General features: G+C 36.2%; 1 protein-coding gene across 2 annotated transcripts in view; it reads left to right on the plus strand.

Moving 5' to 3' along the window:
* The window catches only part of kirrel1a (kirre like nephrin family adhesion molecule 1a), a 35,924-nt gene that overhangs the window by 4,753 nt on the left and 8,965 nt on the right, over positions 1-22,206 (plus strand). For both annotated transcript variants that reach the window (XM_058783125.1, XM_058783126.1), the window contains exons 2-10: positions 12,168-12,317; positions 16,601-16,750; positions 16,921-17,078; positions 17,208-17,358; positions 18,465-18,570; positions 18,816-18,964; positions 19,149-19,276; positions 19,636-19,762; positions 21,401-21,501. In XM_058783125.1, coding sequence (XP_058639108.1) covers positions 12,168-12,317; positions 16,601-16,750; positions 16,921-17,078; positions 17,208-17,358; positions 18,465-18,570; positions 18,816-18,964; positions 19,149-19,276; positions 19,636-19,762; positions 21,401-21,501 — 1,220 coding nt within the window. The remainder of the gene's footprint in view (positions 1-12,167; positions 12,318-16,600; positions 16,751-16,920; positions 17,079-17,207; positions 17,359-18,464; positions 18,571-18,815; positions 18,965-19,148; positions 19,277-19,635; positions 19,763-21,400; positions 21,502-22,206) is intronic.

The raw sequence follows: 22,206 nt of genomic DNA on the forward strand, positions 1-22,206 counted from the left end.
TGAGATTCTCCTCTGTTGTGTGTGTGTGTGTGGGGAGTTTTTCAGACACCCCTCCCACCACTTCCCCTCCCCCACTGCAATGGAATGTGGCTGATGATGATGGTGATGTCATTTCTCGTTCTCTGAAGTTTTCAAATCAGGGAGGGCTGATCGACGAATTTGGCCAAACGGCCAGCCGAATAAAAGCCATTCACAGTTGGGGAGACAGCGAGGCGTTCTGCATCAAAAGCATTATTACCGGTCACCCGGTGAGGTTGTGGACCAAAATGTAAAACGCTAGCTGTTCTGGTGCTGACTCAATACAAAGATGCATTGTAAATGTGTTTTTTTTTTTTCTACGCTAAGGTCAATGTGAAATCAAAATGGCCCCTTTCACTTTCCTGACGCATGTTCTTGGGCTTATTGAGGATCATTCATTACTGCAAGTTAATCCAAAAAAGTTTAAAGGGATAGTTCACCCAAAATGGAAATTCTGTCATTTATTCACCCTCCAAACCTCTATGAGTTTGATGAGCCCAAAATATGATATTTTGAAGAATGTTGGTAACCAAACAGACCAAACCAAACCAAACCAAACCAAACCAAACAAATACTATAAATGTCAGTGGCTACCTGTCAACTGTTTGGTTACCAACATCCTTCAACATTAATCTAGATGACTAAATGCTAAGTGTTGTTCATTGTTACTATGATACCTAATGCATTAATGAATGTTAACGAATTGAAGCTGTTAGCAAAAAATATTTAATTTCATAATCTTATCAAACTCTAGTAACTTGCTTCACTTCTGAAACAACTCCTCCTCCAACCCCTCCATTCTGATATGCGACACCCACTTTTCACTATTCAGTCAATGGAGCGCACCAGTTGGATTACGGAAGTAAAAATCCCATTCATTTTTGTCGATAAAAAGCTATTGCAAATTAACGCCGTTTCCATTAACCAATGTTATGTGACTAAAACACTAAAGTGTTTTACTAAAGACTGATCATGTGACTTTGCAGTTCTGTGTTGTATTTCTTTTTCGAATTGGCCGAAAAACCACCTCATGTGAGCATAAAAACTTTTTTTGTGATATATGGGAGTTTTTGCGAAATTGACTTTGTGTTTCCATATTTTCAATTCGCAATTTCAATTTGCGTGGTTTGAATGGTAACGCGGCTTGTGACAAGCAAGTTGCCCCAAAACACTGCATGAAATAATAGTCTGTCATAAACACTTGTGTGTGTGTGTGTGTGTGTGTGCATATTTTGCGGAAACAGTTTGCTTGAAAAAAAGTATGTAATGTTGCAATTCACCTCATAGCCAGTTGATTTGGTTTGTTTCATGTATAACTCTTTACATTTTTTTTAAATCCCTGTGAGAAAAATACTTTTTCAAGCTGTGCTTTATTATCAAATGATACAATGAAGTCCTGCCCTAATTTCTTGAAAAATCACTCATAAATGGGTTACATCTTCTGTCTGAAGTAAAATATGTTGTGAACGTTGCATTTTAAGTTGACTTTACATCTAGTGATGAATACATTAGGAGCGTGTAAAAATCAATCAGACATAAATTACCCCTGGCTAGATACTCATCAGTGTTACTCATCTTTAGATCGGCATTGAAGGAGATTCTCACAGTTGACTGGAACGCTTGCTTTTTATATGACTAGTAATTTCCATTCGTTTGCATCAAAGTACGTCAAAGTCATAAAATAAAAGGCATATGATGAAACAGCAATAAATTCTCTCTGTCTTTTGAGAGCAAGTTTAATGTCAGATTGTGCGTGTTTCCTCATATGCGTGCACACATACACACACACACAAAACACATCTGGCATTCCCAGCCTCTTGATATTTGTTTGGAAAGCCAAATATTTAGTGCATTAAAAGGATGTCTGTGAGGTATTAGGTAATACTTCAAGCCTCGGCCCATTGGAAGTGGACAGTCCATCCAAGCATTAGCATAGCGCTCTGCTGATGACCCTTGAGGTTGCCATGGTCACTGTATGTAATATTATGTCAATGTTCCCACAGTAGTCATGGCAACAATAGCTCCAGCAGCGATTCGCGCAAATAAATAATGTTAAAATCAACTGTATAAATGCTGTAGGAGATGAGACCCGGTGGCCGAGAATGGAGCGAAATGGGGGAAGAAGCGAGAAATAATTTTCCTTCCCTCCTATTTCAAATAGATCGGTTTCTATAGCAACGCTGGGCTGCACAGATAGAGGGACAAAGAGCGAGAAGGAGAGGAACGAGGGATGGAGGGGGAGAAAAGGACAAGGAGAGAGAGAGAGAGAGAGGTGTGAAGAGGGAGATGAGAATGAGAGAGCGACATGGGGAAAGAGGTGTTTCTCCTCGCTGTCAGGAATGGCAAGGGCGAATCGAGAGGAGCAAAGTGGGAAGATGATGGAGGGAAAGCGTCGGATGAGGCTGCAGACAAATAAGAGACGACACAAGGAAATGTTGATGAAGGAAAGGGACACACAGACCTGTATATAACAAAGCAAAGTGCTCGTACACGGTTAGCTAGTAACGGTAAAAACAGGCTGTCTGGGTGCTTTAGGTTTTGCTTGACCATTTTTTCATTGCAGTTGTTCCCGCATGTTGAAAATCACATTTTTTACTGTTTAAATGTTAAAAAGCACATTTATTCAACTGTTTAAATGTTAAATAAGCATAAGGAGGCCTCTTCCACATGCAAACACATGCAATGCATACACATGCATTCTTTATTGTCATCTTTAAAAACATTGGGAAGTTGTCTAACTGGACAATTATTTAACAGTTTAAATGTTAAAAATCAAATTTTTTGACTGTTTAAATGTTAAATAAGTATAAGGAGGTCTGCTGCACATTCACACACATGCAATGCATACACACATACACACATGTATTCTCAATTATAATCTTCAAAAACAATGGGTATGATTTAACTGGACATTTATTTAACTGTTTAAATGTTAAAAACATTAATCTGACTATTTAATCGTTTTAATGTTTCTTACATTTATATAAATGCTGACATGTGAAAGAAGCACAATGAGGCCTCCTGCACACACAAACACATGCACTGTCATGCATACACACATAAACATAAACATAAACATGAACATGCATACACACACACACACACACACACACACACACACATACCTGCATTCTCAACAGTAATCTTCAAAAACACTGGGTAATTGTCTAACTGGACATCTGTTTAACTGTTTAAATGTTAAATAGGCATAAGGAGGCCTTCTGCACATGCAAACACACACATAAACACATACATGCATACAAACACATGCATTCTTAATTGTAATTTTCAAAAACATTGGGTATGGTTTAGCTGGACATTTATTGATTCTTTAAATGCTAAAAAGCACATTTACTAAACCGTTGAAATGTTAAATGAGCATAAGGAGGGCTCCTCCACATGCAAATACACACATAAACACGTACATACAAACATACATACACACATGCATTAAGTGCAATCTTCTAAAAACATTGGACTGGATGATTTTTCTTTTATGCCAAAAATCATTAGGATATTAAGTAAAGATCATGTTCCATGAAGATATTTTGTAAATTTCTTACCATAAATATATCAAAACTTCATTTTTGATTAGTAATATGCATTGCTAAGAACTTCATTTGGACAACTTTAAAGGTGATTTTCTCAATATTTTGATTTTTTTTGATTCCAGATTTTCAAATAGTTGTATCTCAGCCAAATATTGTCCTATCATAATAAACTATACATCAATGGAAGGCTTATTTATTCAGCTTTGACTGATTTTGTGGTCCAGGGTCACATTTATTTAAGTGCTTAAATGTTAAAAAGCACAATGAGGCCTCATGCACAGACAAACACATGCATTCTCATAAACACACACAAACATGCATTCAGGAGACACATGCAAATGCACACACAAACACATACGTACATGCATTCTCAACTGTAATCTTCAAAAACACTAGGTAAGTGGACATTTATTTAACTGTTTAAAGCATAAAGACGCCTCCTGCATGCACAAACACATAAGCAAACCGCATACATGCGTACACACACATGCCTGCAAACAAGCAAAAAAACTTTTTGGGGTAGTTTTTTGCATACGTCAGCTGTTGCTATGGTGACGCAACACTACGAGCCAGTGAAAGTGCCTGATTGGTTGAAGAGAGAGCAGGGGATGAAAAAAGGCATGGAGAGAGAGGTTACTGTATAGGATGCATTAAAAACGAGATGGATGTAATGATTATGACAGCTTTATGTGCACTAATAAATTATATAGTGCTAATTTATCAATGACAGCAATGCACAGAGCGGTTTAACGAGCCAGCGACATCTGAAATCAGAAATGGCCAATAAAATCATTTGAGCATCGAAAGCATTGAAAGTGGCTGTCTGTTCTTTGTCGAGGTGTCAGATGTTTGTTTTCCCGTCGCTCCGGCACAGGCACCTTGACCGCAGCAGGTGACGTATTCCTTGTCCAGACACACTCCTTTGTTGTCTGAGAGCGGCTAGCGCATGAAGTCACACAAGTGTCTGGTCCGTCGCGCTGCATGCGCACCGAGGAGTTTGAACAGCTCGGCTCTTTTTGTCTGACATTGTGACAGTGCTGCTTTTACTGGTATCTAGGATTTTTACCTCGAAGGGTCTGTTTTCATTAAAGTATGCCAGGGAAGGTAATGGGGACAGTCCTTTTTTTGTCTTCTGAAAACATTGGGTAATTGTTTAACTGGTACTAAAAGAATGGATAAAATGAACCAGTAAGATGTGATGGGACACCACCAATGTTTCCACATACCTTAAATATTAAAACAAATTACAGTGAATTCATATTTTTTTTAGCCTCAGAGTGTGTAGTTCTCACTTACGTAATGTTCAAAAACAGTACACTATCATAATTTATTTAAGAACACTGCAAAAAAAAGATTTTTGTCTTTTTTTCCAATACAAATATCTAAACATTCTTAAATCGAGATATAAGCAAAATGCCACTGGGTAATTGTTTAACTGGTACAAAAATAAATAAATAAATACTTTTAAAACAAATTACAGTGCCATAATATCTGGCACAAAATACATTAAATAAAATGAGTACAATAAAAAAATAAATTATTTAAAAAAATAAAATAAATCTTTAACAACACTGCAAAAAAATGTTTTTCTTTAGTATTTTTGTCTTGTTTTCAGTCCAAATATCTAAACACACTTAAATTAAGATACAAGCAAAATGACATAAGATATTATGTCTTGTTTTTTTGTTTTTTTAATTATCAAAATTAAATAAGAAAAAAAATTATTCAAAGAGAAAACAAGCTTATTTTTCTTACCTCATTAGTAGATATTTGTTCTTGTTTAATGCATAAACTCAATTAATTTGATTTTCATTTTATTTATTTATTTATTACAAGACTTAATGTCATTATGCTTCTAAGATTAATGTATCTTCATTCATGAAATCTTCATTTAGAAATTTATAGTGGAAAACGAGTCAAAAATACTAAGTGGAATTTTTGAAAATGCATTAAAGGTCTCCCTTTTCAATATTCCACAGAGTTCTCTCTAGTTAATGGGAAAGGGGTGGAGCTTATCCATTTTTATCTCTATTCATGAAGGGGTTTATATTTAAAATGACATCATCTCAGTCTTTTCTGCGCATCTGAATATTTTCATACTGTAACGCACACATCCGAAGGCGTTCCACTGGATCCAGTTAGTCCTGGAATGCAAACTGATAATCTTCAGGATTTATGTTTGTTGACAGAAGTGAATTTGCTGGTGTGCTGGGTTTGCGATCCGGCGATCCCTCGATGAGAGGCTGTTCTCTCAGGTCGGTCAAGTGGTGTGTTCCTGACATGAGTGCGGTGTGTAAGTGTGGTCGGAGTGTGTGTGTGTGTGTGTGACCACGTCTTTGTGCGGTCAGGACGTTGGCAGTGTGGCACGGACTACTGCTGGTACCCAGGGATCAGTGACTCAAGAAAATCAGGACACTCTAAATTTGTCACTGCAGCATAACCCACATAATGAAAACTATACAAGCCCTCTCTCGCGCTCTCTCAGGTCCTCTCTCATTAGTTGCCTTTTACTCCCTCTCCAGCCATGTCTCTCTCCATCGCTGTATTTGTGTTTCTGTCCTCATCTCCCCTGTGTCTCTCTCTCTTCCCCCTTTCCTCTTTCTCTTCTATCATCATTTTTTGTTTCCTTTTGGTTGATTCATAAATAACAAGCTCATGCAGTGAGCACTTGTAGGGGAGACCGGGGCTAGTTGTCAAATAGGAAGCTGCCAGAAGCGTTATATCTCAGTAAATATTAGGGTTTGAGTCAAAATGTATAATGTAGTGAAAGCTCTCATCCAATTTAAAATTACAATGATTTTTTGCTCTAGCCATTGGGTAAATAAGTGAACACAATAAAACAACACTGACATGCATTCAAGCAAAAGTTAGCAAGATATAATGAAGATAGATTTGAAAGCTTGAACTACTGTTTAAAGGAAAGGTTCACCTAAAAATGAAGATTTGCTGAAAACGTATAAACCCTCAGGCCATCCAAGATGTAGATGAGTTTGTTTCTTCATTGGAACAGATTTGGAGAAATTTAGCATTACGTCACTTGTTCACCAAAGGATGCTCTGCAGTGAATGGGTGCCATCAGAATGAGAGCACAAACAGCTGATAAAAACACCACAATAATCCAAAAGTAATCCACATGACTCCAGTCCATCAATTAATGTCTTGTGCAGTGAAAAACTGCATGTTTGTAATAAACAAATCCATCCAAAGTTGTCACGTCTGAATCAGGAGACAAATATGCACAGGTCAAGCACCATTTAAAAGTGAAAACGGATGGTTGACAGTTAAATAATGGCATGTTTTTGACAACTTACCACATATATGTATATATGTGTATGTGTGTATATATATATATATATATATATATATATATATATATATATGTGTATATATATGTGTATATGTGTATATATGTGACAAGCTGTTAAATATATAGTTCGCTCAAGAATGAAAATTCTGTCATCATTCTATCTCACCCTCATGTCGTTTCAAACATGTATGATTTTCTTTTTTCTGCAGATCACAAAAGATGTTTTGGAAAATGTCTCTCTGTGTGTGTTTTTTTTAATCTATACAATGAAAGTCAATGTGGTCCTATGTTGTTTTGGACCCCACTGACTTTCATTATGCGGCGAAAAAGTTGTCTTGAGGAAAAAAAAAACTTATCCTGCTCTATACTGATCACCTTTACACTGCTCAATGTAGAGCAATACAGTACTGTAAGCACACTATAATGAATTATATAGCATACACACACAATTCCCATAATTAAATTTACTGTGCAAACAGTACAAATATACTGACATAATTCATTTCAGTGTGTGAGGTTACCACTTTAGTTATTTAATTAATAATTTTGCTGAATGAAATACAGTTAAACATTAAAGAGTAAACAAGTACAATTAAACCATGAGGAACATCTTTGTTGGTACCTATTGCAATTTTTAAAAAAGCTGCTCGAATCAGTTCTCTACGTTTATTTTTTTTTTTTTAACTTTTTGAATCTGACAGCTCCTGGGCTCCAGTGGCCTCATGGGATAGCAAAGTGTCCTTTGGCTGCACACCTAAGAGTCTCAGTGGATGTTGGATCTGCATATTGTTCACCTACTGTTTTTTTTTTTTTTGTGATCAACTTTTTATTTTCTTTAAATCAACAAAACAACATCCATTCAAACAAGTGAAGTTATTAACGCAATTTCGGGAGGAGTACGCCCATCTAATCTAGATATCCAAATATAAAAGAAAGCCTCTTACCACTTCCGTCGTTAGCTCTTTTGGCATCCCTCCTCCTCCCCATCTCCTCCTTTATGCATATTTATTTCATTTATCCTTCTGTCTATAGGGAGGCTATCGGAGCTTGAGTAGAATAGTCTCTTTGAGCCCTCCATTGCGGACATCAAGCCAAATCCGTTTACCACTAAGGCTAAGATTATATGGGCACACGAACTCGTGAAACAACAGGGAGGAGGGAGCAACAGACTTCACCTACTGTTTCATGAATACTACTCATTTGACATACTGCTTTTCGCATACTGTACACAGGTTTGTATTTCCTCTAAACATGTCAAAGCCTTCAGAGAGTTATTAATTCACCAGCTCTCTCATTTTAACAGTATACTCTATAAACACACATTTCTATGCACAAAACCCTTTAGGTGGAGGACGAATGCAGCGGAGTAATCTTCTATAGAAAGGAGTCATAAATACACTGTTGCTTTACAAGACGGGCAGTTGTAGACCGCATTGTCACATTGGGTTGCATGACCTCCCTGTGATGTAATGCTTTTAATGGATAGATATGGATTTTAGTGAAGGCCAAATACTGGCCCATTGTATAATAACAACTATGATAACTTGATCCTATCTTCTGTTGAGCATGCAGTGCAAAACAATGCTAGAATGTTGCCACAAAGTGATTATGCAGTTGCTAAGGTGTTTTGAGTGTGTGTTTATGTGGTTGCTAGGTGGTTGCTTACTGGCGCAAGTCATAAGAGCCCACCCATAAGTCTCTATGATATTCTGGACCTTCAAGATGTTTCGAGTCCCACTTTCTCTGCATGTTTTATCATCTTATGAATGATAAAAATCTGATAACGTTTAACTTTCCCCCATTTGAGTTCATCTAAAAATGACAATTCCTTATTTTCTTAGTTTCATGTTTTTCCAAACCTGTATAACTTTCTTCTTTGTGGAAAACAAAAGAAGATATTTTTGAAAAATGTTTGTTTTTATTTGTTCTTATAATGAACGTCAATGGGGACAAGTGTTGTTTTGGACCCCATTGGCTTTTATTAAATATACAAAAAACTTGAAACATTTTTCAAAATGTGATCTATTTTTAGTATTTAGTATAGTAATATAGTGTGTGTATATATATATATATATATATATATATATATATATATATATATATATATAATATGATCTTTTATTTATTATTTTAATTCACTTGTATTTTTATATATATTTTTAGTTAGTTTAGAAGTTAAAATTTGAGTAATTTTGTTACTTTTGTGTAGTTTTTTTTTTTTTTTAATTCTTATTATTAGTAATTTTAATACTTCAGCTTAAAGTTTTCAGGCAATATTTCTCGTATTTTATTTTATTTTATTTTATTTTTTATAAATTTAACTTTTTTAAATAATGTTTATATTTTTGGTTAATCTTCATTTCAGTGACCTAAAGTGATTTTGTTAATGATAGCTAGATTGTTTCTACAGAAGAAAGTTAGTCATACAGGTTTTCTATGACATAAGGTTGAGTAAATAAACTGAAATTCTCAGTTTTTGGTGAATGATTTATTTAATGAAATTCAAAGCACATGACACAAAGGAGTTTGAGATGCCAGAGTAGCACATTAACTGCATTATCCTACAGACTATATGATGTTTTTCATGGTCATTAGAGCATTGTTTCCTCTTGTTTGCATTATCATTAAATTTACCCAAAGTGATCACGGATGTTGCACGAGAACAAGAGGAAACAGACATGGAGAGAAAAAGAGAGAAAGAGAGAGGGATGGGGTCATGGGGGGATGAGTGGGCATATGCCAGTTGTTAAGAAACTGAGAGAGATGGGGACCTACAGAGGAATGCTGGAGGGATGAGAGACGAGAGAGAGGGAGCGAGAGAACAAGAGAGGGCTAGAGGGCTGATATTTAATGTGATAAATGGATTGTGACAGCGTGTCTCCAAACCCCCTCCAACCAGAGAGGAAGACCACAGAAATAGAAGGCAGAGCTGGGGAGAGAAAAATGTATTTAAACAAGAAGGATTGAAAACTGCAAGGAATTGTGCAAAAATGACAAAACGGATCAAAAGTAACGTCTGTTCTTGTTAATATCACCCCAAACTGGATGATGGCGTTACCAGGGATTCCCATAGGAATGTGAACTTAAAGGGAAAGTTAATTCTGTCATCATTTCCTCACCCTCATGCCTTTAGTGGAACACAAAAGGAGAAATACTGAAGACTGTGCTAGTTGAACTTTTCCATATAATATTACTAAATGAGGCTTCATAATGGATGCTAAAGAACTATAAATGATCACAAAAGTGCACCATGTGACATGATATTTGAAACTGTGTTGTTTTAGCATTATTTACATACCATTACAGTATTTAATAATATTTTGAATAGTCTTTTGTTGATATATTTGAACTTTTCCCTTTAAATTTTTGTGTTTGTGTTATGTGCTTCTGTCATTTTTTTGTTTTTGTTTTGTTTGAGTAAAAAGTGTTATTTTGCTTTTATTTTATTTAAATAGTTGCCAAGTCAATTATACATATATATATATATATATATATATATATATATATATAAAAAAAAAAAATAAAATAAAAAAATAAAATAAAATATATATATATATATATATATATATATATATATATATATATATATATATATATATATTTTATTTTTTTTTTTTTTTTTTTTTTTTTTTAACTATAATTCAATTAATGAAAACAAATGTTTATTTTTCAAAAAAAAAATTTTTTCTTGTTTTTATTTTTCCACAAAAGAAATACATACAGGTAGGGAAAGACATTTAGTGTTATTTTGTATTAATTATATCTATTATAGTACCTTGAACGTTTTTTTAAAATTTACTAATTTAAAAAAAGCTTAAGGTTTTTCATATAATATTTATATTTTATTTCATCTTTATTTTAATTAATGAAACCTATTTTTAATAGTTTTAGTTTGAATTAACAATAAGAACGCTGGTGTGAAGCCAGTTACCACAGAAACAAACAATTTAAGTTGCTCTAATATTCACTGAAAATTGTGATATCCGCCCTAGTGATTCATATATAACTGAGTCCTGAATCAGTTGATCTGGTTTACAAAAACAGAATGATTTGTTCATGAATCAGACTCATCTGGTTCTGAAGTTCAACTTACTTGATGATATGGTGGTCACTGGAGAGGAAGACTGATCAGTAACGGCATTGAACTTTGAGCAGTTTCTCATGCATGTAGCCTTGAAGTTTTTCGAATATAGAACACAAGTTGTATGGACTACTTTTACGGTACTTTTCTGATTACTATGACGTGTCATTTCCAATCTTTTAAACTTACAGGGATAGTTCAGTTCAAAAATGAAAATTCTAACATTATTTACATGCGCACACACACATTTTTGGGTGAACTATCCCTTCAAGTCCCCATTCCTTATACTGTAGTGCATGGAAAAGAGAAACTGGCACACTTCACAAGCTTTACAGAAGAAAGAAAGTCATACGGCAATGTGAGGGTGGATAAAAATGATGACAAGGCTTTCATTTTTTAAAGGAAGAAAGAAAATGAGAACAAGGAAGGTTGCAAACTGCTTCCTGATGGACTTGGAAAAAGGGAGGAAAGAAAGAGAGAGAAGCATTGAGCGAAGAAAAGAAGAATGCAGGGAAAATATGAGTTGCCCTTACTTAATTTACAACATTCTTGATTTCAGTCCAATTAAAGATCCACAACTCAGGCTCTGAATGAAAGCTTTCATTGTAAGTCAGTTCTTCAAGCTGGAGACTCGGGCTTGTCTGGAGTATCAAATATCCTCCTGTGTGTCAGAGAAAGAGAGCGACTCTGGTGGATACCATGTTTTGCGGGTGAAGAAATGTGTCTGGAATTTGGTATCAAGGGACACGTTTCTTCTTCCAAGGAACCACATTGACTTACTCAGAACAGTGATTGTAAGAGTGAAGCTGCTCAGTGGATGTAGGCGTAATGCTGCAGTTTCAATCACTGACTCTTACGATTCTTGCTTATGTTTAGTCTGTCACATACTGTATTAGCTTTTATTACTCTCAGTTTTAGTTTGAAACTCTATAAATAAATTGTCATCATTGACTCACCCTCATGTCAAGTCCCATAGACTGACTGACTTCCATGGAACACAAAAGGAGAAGTTTAGCAGAATGTTAATGCTGCTAAAGACTCATTAAACCAGGTTCAGGTTTTGTGTATGACATTGTTGCATTTTAACCTTCGCTGCATCAAACACAATGTAAACCGAATTAGAGGCTCAGATCTTTCAGTAATTGTACTGTTATTTTTATGCTTGTACATGACATTATTGATAGTAATTGAAAGCTGTGTTGTGTTTCAGTGCGGACGGCGCGGTTCTCTCAGGAGCCTGCAGACCAGTCAGTGGTTTTGGGCCAGAGGGTGGTCCTGTCCTGCGTGGTCTTCAACTATTCGGGCATTGTGCAGTGGACCAAGGATGGACTGGCCTTAGGCATTGGAGAAGACCTCCGGGGTCAGTGATACACAGCACACTTTCTTTCTTTCTTTCTGTATTTATATGCTTTTCCCTTTTTTACTCTTCATATTTGGTCTTTCATGTTTTCCACAGTTTTCCATGTTTTCTTGTTTTCTATCTAACTTTTGTCCCAGGACGCTTTAGCAACTGCTTAACCTCTTACTTTCTTTCTTTCTGTACTTTTCAGTTTTTCTTTGTACACTCTTTCAGTTTCATCTCTCATCTCTCACTATTTTCCATGTTTCCTGGTTTGTTTTTTCTAACTTTTGCATTCTCTTTAACCACGTAACAACACACTAAAAACCTCCCAGAATACCTACACTGTAAAAAGTGATAAGTTGACTTAACTTAAAAAAAATTGAGGAAACCCATTGCCTTAAAGTTCTTAAGTAAATAATAATTAAAAAATATAAGTTAAGTGAATTGTCAGGTTCACTTGACTTTACAAAAAATAATAATTTAATTAATAATTTTAAGGCAAAGGGTTTCCTCAATTTTTTTAAAGTTAAGTCAACTTGTCACTTTTTACAGTGTAAGCAACTGCATAGCAACACACTAGAGGTTGACCAATACTGGATTTTACCAATAACGGTAACTAGGTTGGACCGCATAACCGATAAATCAACTGATAGTTTTTAAAATTGATACTGAATGAAAACTAAAATAGTGCTGAACTTTATTACAAAAATAAAAAAAAACACTACTGACCCATGAAAAATGTATTGTACTTTTTAAAATAAATATATAAATATTAATATGTTATACCTTGATCATTCATGTTAGTTCATTAATAACTAATGCTAACATATACAACTTTTTTTTACAAAAAATTAAAAATGTATTAATTCTTCTCTAGCATTTATTATCCATAGCATTGAAATTAGAGACACACACATACATATATTAGACACACACACACACACATGTTTGTTTTTTTGTGAAAAGTGGGGACATCCCATAGGCGTAATGGTTTTTATACTGTACTTACTGTATGTGCTATTGCCCTACACCAATCCTACACCTAAACCTACCCCTTACAGGAGACTGTGCATTTCAATTTTCCCCCAAAAAACCTCACTCCGTATGATTTATAAGCGTTTTGAAAAGTGGGGACATGGGTCAATGTCCTGAAAAGTCACCTTCACCTTGTAATACTTATGTCATACCTTTGTCATTATACAAATCTATGTCCTGACTTTTCACAAAAACGCACACACATATACATAGATAGATAGGTATCTTTAAATAAATTCAATTATAACTAAAATTTTATTAGGGATAAAAATCTACCTTAGCTTCTGCTCTAAATTATAGGGAGCCCTTTTACATTACTATAAGGTTACAGTTAACAACAGAGCCCAAACTTAAATTCAATTACTATTTATTTTTAACTATAATAATCAACACTCAAATTAAAAAATTGTATGCAAACATTTCAATTGTTTATAAATTAACTTCTAAATAATACAATTTCTATATGTTGTTGAAATATAATAATTTACAGTCATAATTTGTTTCATAAAATATTTATTAAGACATCACTAACAGGTAAAGTAAATATAATGAAGTATAGACTAATTTTTCGCAAAATAGGCTAATATTTCGACTTAATTTCTCTAGCAAATAACGAGCTGTAGACACTGATGACTTGCCTGAGGTAAATGAAATACTACGGACATTTTGTTTACAAGCTGTTTTAATGACGTCTTTCCACGGTTGAAACACTAATTGAGAGATTATGTTAGGGGTGAGATGTTCATTCATGTATATTGTACGTTAAAACTAGTCGTAAAGAGGAAGGGATGATCACACTCACTTCGCACTGCTGTTTGAACTGAGGCGTTAGTATATGTTGATATGTCATGCCACATCAAAGGGCATCAAAATGGCATTTATTGTCTGAATTTCCTGAAACAATGGAACGATTTGTTGTACCGAACCGAAATGCCTGTACCGAAATTTTTTGGTAAGAATACGTGTAGCGTTACACCCCTAGTGTGTACACTGTATGTACACTCTCACACATTTTCTTGTATTTTAGAATGCTTGATGATTTTCTGATCATATGTTTCTGTGAGCTAAATGAACATATGAATTTGAAATATGCAACTTCACTGGATAACAAATGCATAAAAGTGATCTTCTGGATACAAACTAATTCAAACAGATGGTAACAATCATAACATATAAACACTTGAGTCGGACTTTGTGTTTTTTTTTTGTCACACTGTTTTAACTGTTTGAGGTGCTACTAATGTAAGCGCCCTCTCAGCCTTGGTGGCAAACATACTGCTTTCTATACTAGAAATACTGCAGCATCTAATCAACAAATTAATGGCTTTATAATGACATCAAAACAAACTGTATACGTACTGTTTTAAATCCGCTTCTGAAGCGTGCTGCTCTGTGCTTTGTGTGTCAAAACAAACAGCATGAGGCGTCAGTGATTCGCCTCTACAGGCTGCTCTCGCTCCGTTTAATGACAGCAGACCCTCAGCCATTCCAGCAACAGACGCAAACCTTTCAGTGCCGATTAATCGGCAAAACTAATAAATTGCTCAAACTCGATAAAACTCGACCCCACCCCCCAAGACACTTTAGCAACCACACAGCAACACACTAAAATTTACCCAGATCACCTTAGCAATCGCTCAGGAACACTTTTTCTTCAGAAAATGTAGGAATGTGTGTATTTCTTTCCTCCTATTCTGTTTTCCCTATGTACAATCCTTCAATTTCATCTGTCATCTTTTTCGCTGATTTCCATGTTTCCCTGTTTGCTTGTTTTCTGTCTCACTTTTGTCGGCTCTTCCCCTTTGCTCTTTTGCTTTCTGCTCCACTAGCTCATCTTTTCTCACTCCGTGTGGACTGTCATGAGAACAGTGAGGGCAGGATGTGGTATTTTTAACCTCTGCCATTATAAATAGATAAATGTGGACCTGATAAACTACATTTGCTGCATTTGCCAGATTCATTAAAAGGCATGAGGAAGATTTCTCTCTCTCGCTCGCTCTCTCTCTCTCTCACTTTGACTCAGTGTAGTTGTATTTACACAGTAATGCTTCACTGGTTTGTCCCCGTGGCTTTCATATAAAAGCATGTGAACAAATCCTGCAGTCACACACACACACACACACACACACACACACACACACAAACACACGTACACAAATGTGCACACGCAGAAATACATGCGCACAGCACACACTGATAACTCAATCCCACAGTAGAGAGGGCTGTGTGGGTTGGGGATGCGTGATGTAATTCACAGCAGAATTTTTGTCATTTCTTTTGCAGCAGAAGCTGGAAATGTCCATGTCATAGCGTTAGCATATATCACGCAAACTCTACTGCCACTCAGTGGTGGAAAACATCACCGCACTGCATGCTATTTTTTTTTCCCCTTGTTAGTAGGCAAACGTCACTGTTACTATTGCTTAGAGCAGGGTTGCCCAAACTCGGTCCTGGAGGGCCGGTGTCCTGCAGAGTTTAGCTCTAACTTGCCTTAACACACCTGCCGGGAAGTTTCTAGTATGCCTTGTAAGAGCTTGATTAGCTGGTTCAGGTGTGTCTATTTGGGGTTGGATCTAAACTCTGCCGGACACCGGCCCTCCAGGACCGAGTTTGGGCACCCCTGGCTTAGAGCAAGTTTTTTTTTTCTTCAAATTTCAGATCTCTTAGTAAAGAGTTTATTTCTTTTCAAATCTCATACCTCTAAGGAAATCAAGCGTGTATTTTGTCTCACACCATTTTTGAAGCAGATATGATTGATACCACAAATCAAGTGGTTTGTTGATGAGAAGTGTGCTATTTATTGTCAGAGCAAAGTGGATGAATAAAAAATCTGTAGATTTCTAGAGACAAGAATATGCGATTTAAGGTTAGGCTTTTTTCACAAACACCCCCCCCGAAAAACCTAGTATGGCTTTTCCATTGTTTCTCTGTGTAATCATGTGCTAGATGAACATCTTTGACCATTGCAGCATCTTGCATATGACATGACATTCTAAAACCATGACTCTCAAGTTAAAATTAAAACTAGTTTTGTTTATTATTTAGTTTATTGCCCTTTCAGAAATTCTTTTTGAACAGCTACTCAGAACGTTTTAGCAAGCATATAGCAGCAAACATATAGAAACCACATAGCAACACACTAAAAGCCAATCAGACCACTCACTTTTCATGATTTAGTGTATATTTGTGTTAAAATGAAGACTATCTGTCTCAAAATCATCACTAAAAGTGGCGAGTTGTGGTCTGTGTGTGCTTGTCTCTTGCAGCCTGGCCGCGGTATCGAGTGTTGCGGCTGGTGGATGTTGGGCAGTATAATTTGGAGATCTCAGCTGCTGAACTCTCAGATGACTCTCTCTATGAGTGCCAGGCCACGGAGGCAGCGCTGCGCTCACGACGGGCCAAACTCACCGTCCTCAGTGAGTGCTGTGTGTTTGCTTAGAAGAGAGTCTGAATGTTCAGTGCATGCTAAAGGCTTGCTGTTTTAGATGTTTGCTGTGATGGAATGAAGGGGTTAATGTGTTATGAAATGAATAGATTTATGAGATGTTGCTTTTAATAATTGAACTCCATATGTGTTTGTGTGTAGTTCCTCCTGATGAGCCGGTGATTGAGGGGGCCCCGGAGATCCTCCTCACAGCAGGGGTCCCATACAACATGAGCTGCGTGTCCCGCGGAGCCAAACCCGCCTCTGTCATAGAGTGGCAGAAAGACGGCCTGCCGATAGAGGGGGCCGTCAGCACCACGGTGAGACACACACACTCATGAGAGTAAATGTAAATGTAAAGCAAAACATCCATGAGTTTGTAGGTATGTAATAGCTTACGTACCTAAGCACAGAGGTATTGATATGCTCTGTGTCTTTTTGCTATGCAGGAGGTGCTTCCAGACAGGAAACGCGTGACCACACGCAGTTACCTGCCCATTTCACCAGTAGATACAGACACGGGGAAGAACTTCACCTGTGTCGCTACTAACCTGGCCGTGCCGATGGGCAAACGGGCCACTATCACCCTCGATGTGCACCGTAAGTCTAAAACCCTTTCCAGCTTCAGTAACATTCATGAGGAAAGGGAAAAGTGCCAAAGTTTCACCATTGAGGAAGCCAGTGGTGCCGATATATATATATATATATATATATATATATATATATATATATATATATATATATATATATATATATATATAAAAGTTTGTATATACAAAATGGATTATACCCTGCATACACTATCATTCAAAACTTAAAAAAAATAAAAATGTATTAATATTTTTAAAGAAAATACAAAAAAATCAAGAATTTTTTTTTTTTTACAGTTTACATAAAAAATGTTAAGCTCTACTGTAACTTTTTTTTAACTTTGATGATAATAATACATTTCTTCAGCACCAAATCAGCATATTAGAATGATTACTGAAGACTGGAGAAATGGCTGCTAAAAATTCAGCTTTATCATCACAGGAATAAATTGCATTTTAAAAATAGAAAACAGTTATTATAAATTGTTATATTTCACAATAATATTGTTTTTACTGTATTTTTGATCAAATAAATGCATCACTAGGAGGTGCGCAATAGACTTCTTTTAAAAAAACATTACAAATGTATAAGTACAGAGCTCTTTTTTAGTCCCAGCCCATTCCTGGTGCAATTGTTTCTCTTAAATGTCTATTTCTATTTGATCTAACCCTTAAAAATGACTTTTGCTGGTGTAACCTAATTTAGTCAGGTAGAGTCAGTCATATTAAATAATCCTTTTGGCTTGAATAAAACCACATGAAGCACAGACTAAACATATTTACAGTGTAGGAAGAGAGAAGGACGTCCCACATCTGGCCAGTTGGTGCTGCATCCATAGGCCGTCTTCTCAACCCACAATATGGTACAAACTGTACTAAAGCAGCTTTACAAAGTATAGCACATGAAAACCTTCTTAGAGGTTAAAACCCCTTTAAGATGATAGCATGAACCATTAGGCGGAACAATGACATTCATCTACGTTCTGGCACTATATTAGTAGTTTCCCTTGCGTTGACTTCCACGTCCACTCCAGCTCCTTACCGTCAGTCCTTCAACTTGCCTTTGGTCTAATGAATGTCTATGGCTTTATTATGTATTCTGAATGCTCTCTGCAGACCCACCGGTGGTGACGTTATCCATTGAGCCTCGCTCTGTATTGGAAGGAGAGAGAGTGACCTTCACCTGCCAAGCTACTGCCAACCCACTTATTATGGGTTATAAGTATGTCTCTTACTAAATGTGATGCCTAAAGTGGTTCTTTTTACATTCCGTGAGATGAAAAATTAATGACTTGTTTTATCAGGGAGATAAAGATGTCCTTTAAGTAGTATTAAGCCCCATATATCTTCAATTATTTTCTGTTACGGCAGTTGTACCCTTGAATTCCTTTCTGTACATGCTTCATGGGTCTCTCTCTTCATATATCTGCTTATGCGTCACTGATTGGCTCTTTTTGGCTTTGCTAGGTGGGCAAAGGGAGGTGTGGTCATACAGGGGGCGAGAGAGAGTGTTTTTGTCACCAAGGCTGATCACTCTTTCTTCACTGAGCCTGTGTCCTGCCAAGTGTTCAATGCTGTGGGCAGCACAAACGTCAGCATACTCGTCGATGTCCACTGTGAGTATTAACTTCAGAAATGCAACCTAGTCTAGAACATCCTAAGGTGTCTGTATAGTGCAATGTCTATCTATCTGTCTATCTATCTACTGTATCTACATCTCTTGTTAAATTTGTCGGTATAGGGAGGAACCAATCATAGTTGTCATATAAATAATCATATTAAATGCAATGTTTCATGCAGTTGGCCCTATCCTGGTTGTGGAGCCTAAACCAGTAACAGTGGATGTAGACTCAGACGTCACTTTAAATTGCAAGTGGGCGGGAAATCCTCCCCTCACACTAACCTGGACAAAAAAGGGTTCAAGCATGGTGAGCATCTGCCTGTGGATCTGTTTAGTGAAAGCTCCTTTCTATTACGCGTTCAGTTCTTTCTTTCCTCTCTCTTGCTAAGATATAGGCTATCCATTTTTTCCTCTACAGTTTACTTTTTTTTGTCTATGACATTTTCCCTCTGACTTTATCTCTCTTCAGTGAGTGTTCTCCATATGTGTCCTTCTTTTCTTGGCTCTGCTTCTCTTTCATATTTATCTTCCAACTGTGTTTTGATGTTGAAGCTGCAATCCTTCGTTCCATTTGATTCTTTTTAGATAATGTCTACAGTGAACATGTTTTACAGCATTTTAGTCATTTTTTCCCTCCCTCTGTCTCTCTCCCTCTCTTATGCTCAGGTTTTGAGTAATAATAACCAGCTCTATCTGAAGTCCGTTAGTCAGGCAGATGCTGGTCAGTATGTGTGTAAGGCCATCGTGCCTAGGATCGGAGTCGGCGAGACAGAGGTCACACTCACTGTCAACGGTCAGTACAGCTCTTTTATCTTATTGTGCTAAGAAATAATAAAACACTTTTTAAAACCATGCAGCTTTCAAGGTATTTATCTATATTTAGCTCATTGTGAGTTCTGCATTTAGTGATTAATCAAGCTTTGATTAGGTTACCAGTTAACCCTTAAATGCATGGATGTTTCGCCAATCATTATTACATATTCGGGACCTATATTTCATTACTTTTTGCAACTTAGAAGGGTTCGATTTGAGCAGATGATTTTACCATCACTGTCATCGACCCAACTGTTGGGTCACAATCCAAAAAAATAGGTCATAGACTCTAGGGGCAAAAGCATGTTAAATGCAAATAATAAAATGCAACTAATAGTATAATTGTATTTAGTTAAAATAACATAATACATAACACATTTCTTGGTGATGTCAAAGTTCATGCATCCTCAAACAGTATTTTGGTGGAAATTCATCTGTCATTTGTTAGAAGCTAGCCAAATAAGACAGATGGCAGCTTAGAGAGGCTGTGTGACATCCCTTTATGAGAACAGAAAGTATGATATCAATACATTTCAGTGTATAGTTGTTGATGTTGTTTTTTTTTTTTTTTGTACATTCAAATTCAGTTCTGGGTCAAAAAAAACAAACAAACTACAACTACAGATCAACTAAAACTGTAGTCAACTAAAACTAAAACCATAAAAGCTTTTGTTATTTGAAATATAAACTTGAACTGAAATAAAATAAAATATAAAAAAAAACTCTTAAGGCAACATTTAGCTTAACAATGTAGTAAAATAAAAATCTAAACTATATAGTAGGGGTGTGCCATATCATATCGTCCACGATAATACCGGTATAAATTTTTACATGATAAAAAAAGTGTCATATCGCAATATCAGTGGTGGTGGTTGCTGGTTTCTGTATGATGATTAAAATCGCGAAATGGCCTTAAACAATTAAATACACTGCAGAATGTTATGTTTTCTAATACACACATGAATTGCATTCAAACAGCGCTGCAGGAGCTCGCGACGCTGTCTTGTTAGCCAGGGTTCAAAGTCCAAACCGCGAGGGAAATCTGCGCTGAAACTGTGTTACTCGTCAGTTGTTCAGTAACACTTTTTTGAATTTTTACAAGGCATGTGACAATGTGATAAGTGCATCTTCCCAAATTAGTAATCAGATTAATTTATAAATCTGCTGCTGTCAACAAAAAGAAGCACTGAGGACTTCCTGCGGGTTTCCGTCAAAATAAAAGCTCCATCAACATTCCTGTTGTCCAATATTAATGTTGTTCAGTTAAATAAAACGTTGTTCCATATTTTTTTGCATATCATCATAAATATCATTATCGCAAATATTTTTGAAATACCGTGATATAATTTTGAGGCTATATCGCCCACCCCTACTATATAGACATTAAAAAACAAAACAAAAACAACAATAATAAAAATTGAAACGGAAAATATAAAAACTAATTCAAAATATTAAAACTCTTAAAGCATCTCAGTGATATTAAAATAACACTGCCTAAAGCAAAACCAGTTAAGAGCCACCAATATCAGCTACATAATAGTATATGTTTTTAAGCAGTTTTTCTGATTATATAGTTTCTGTTGTTTATGCTTTTTGTTTTGGACTGTTTTTTGAGCAGGTCCTCCCATCATCTCAAGTGAACCGGTCCAGTATGCAGTTCGAGGGGAGAGAGGGGAAGTCAAGTGTTACATTGCCAGCACCCCTCCTCCTGACAAGATCGTAAGTTACCTTACAATTGCTTGCATTTACATTTATGCTATTTTCCACAGAAATGTACATAAAGATTCCTAAACAATTTTAACAACTGATATTTTACTGTTTTCTTATTATTCACCATCTGGATACCCACAGGAAAGCTGGTTTCAAAATGTCTGAGAAACCAGATGAGCTCACCTTAAACCAGTTTCTTGAGTTTTTAGTTTAAGACAAACTCAAACTAGGCCTGAACCCAAAGTAACACTCTCTGCTGCTGTAGATGGTTCTGCTGTTGCTGCATATATGCAGCTACTTTCAGACGCATCCCTTCTCTGAAACTACAAGTGATCCTAATTTAAAATGACTCGCAGCTCAGTCCTGATGCATCTTCAGGATGAGATTTATGAAATATGAAATATGGGAACAGAGAAGTCGTTCTTTTAATGCTGTAGCCTTTTCAAATGTCTTGGTTTGTGAGGTAAATGGAAGCTTACCATGAACATGTGGAGGTATGCATTTTTAAATATTCTCACAGCTCTGCATGAATAATACAACAGTTTTAGTGGTTTTGAAAGAAGAACTGGTGCTTTCTCACCATTATCCAGCCCTATGTTTCAGCACAGAAAGGCCATTTATCCCATTGCCGGCGTGGAATATGTGTTCATGCGGGCAATGTGAAGCAGATACAGTTCAGGAGCATTTTATGCACTTGAATATGCTTTTTAAATC

Source organism: Onychostoma macrolepis, chromosome 07 (genome assembly GCF_012432095.1).
Source record: "Onychostoma macrolepis isolate SWU-2019 chromosome 07, ASM1243209v1, whole genome shotgun sequence".
In the NCBI taxonomy this organism is placed as follows: Eukaryota; Metazoa; Chordata; class Actinopteri; order Cypriniformes; family Cyprinidae; genus Onychostoma; species Onychostoma macrolepis.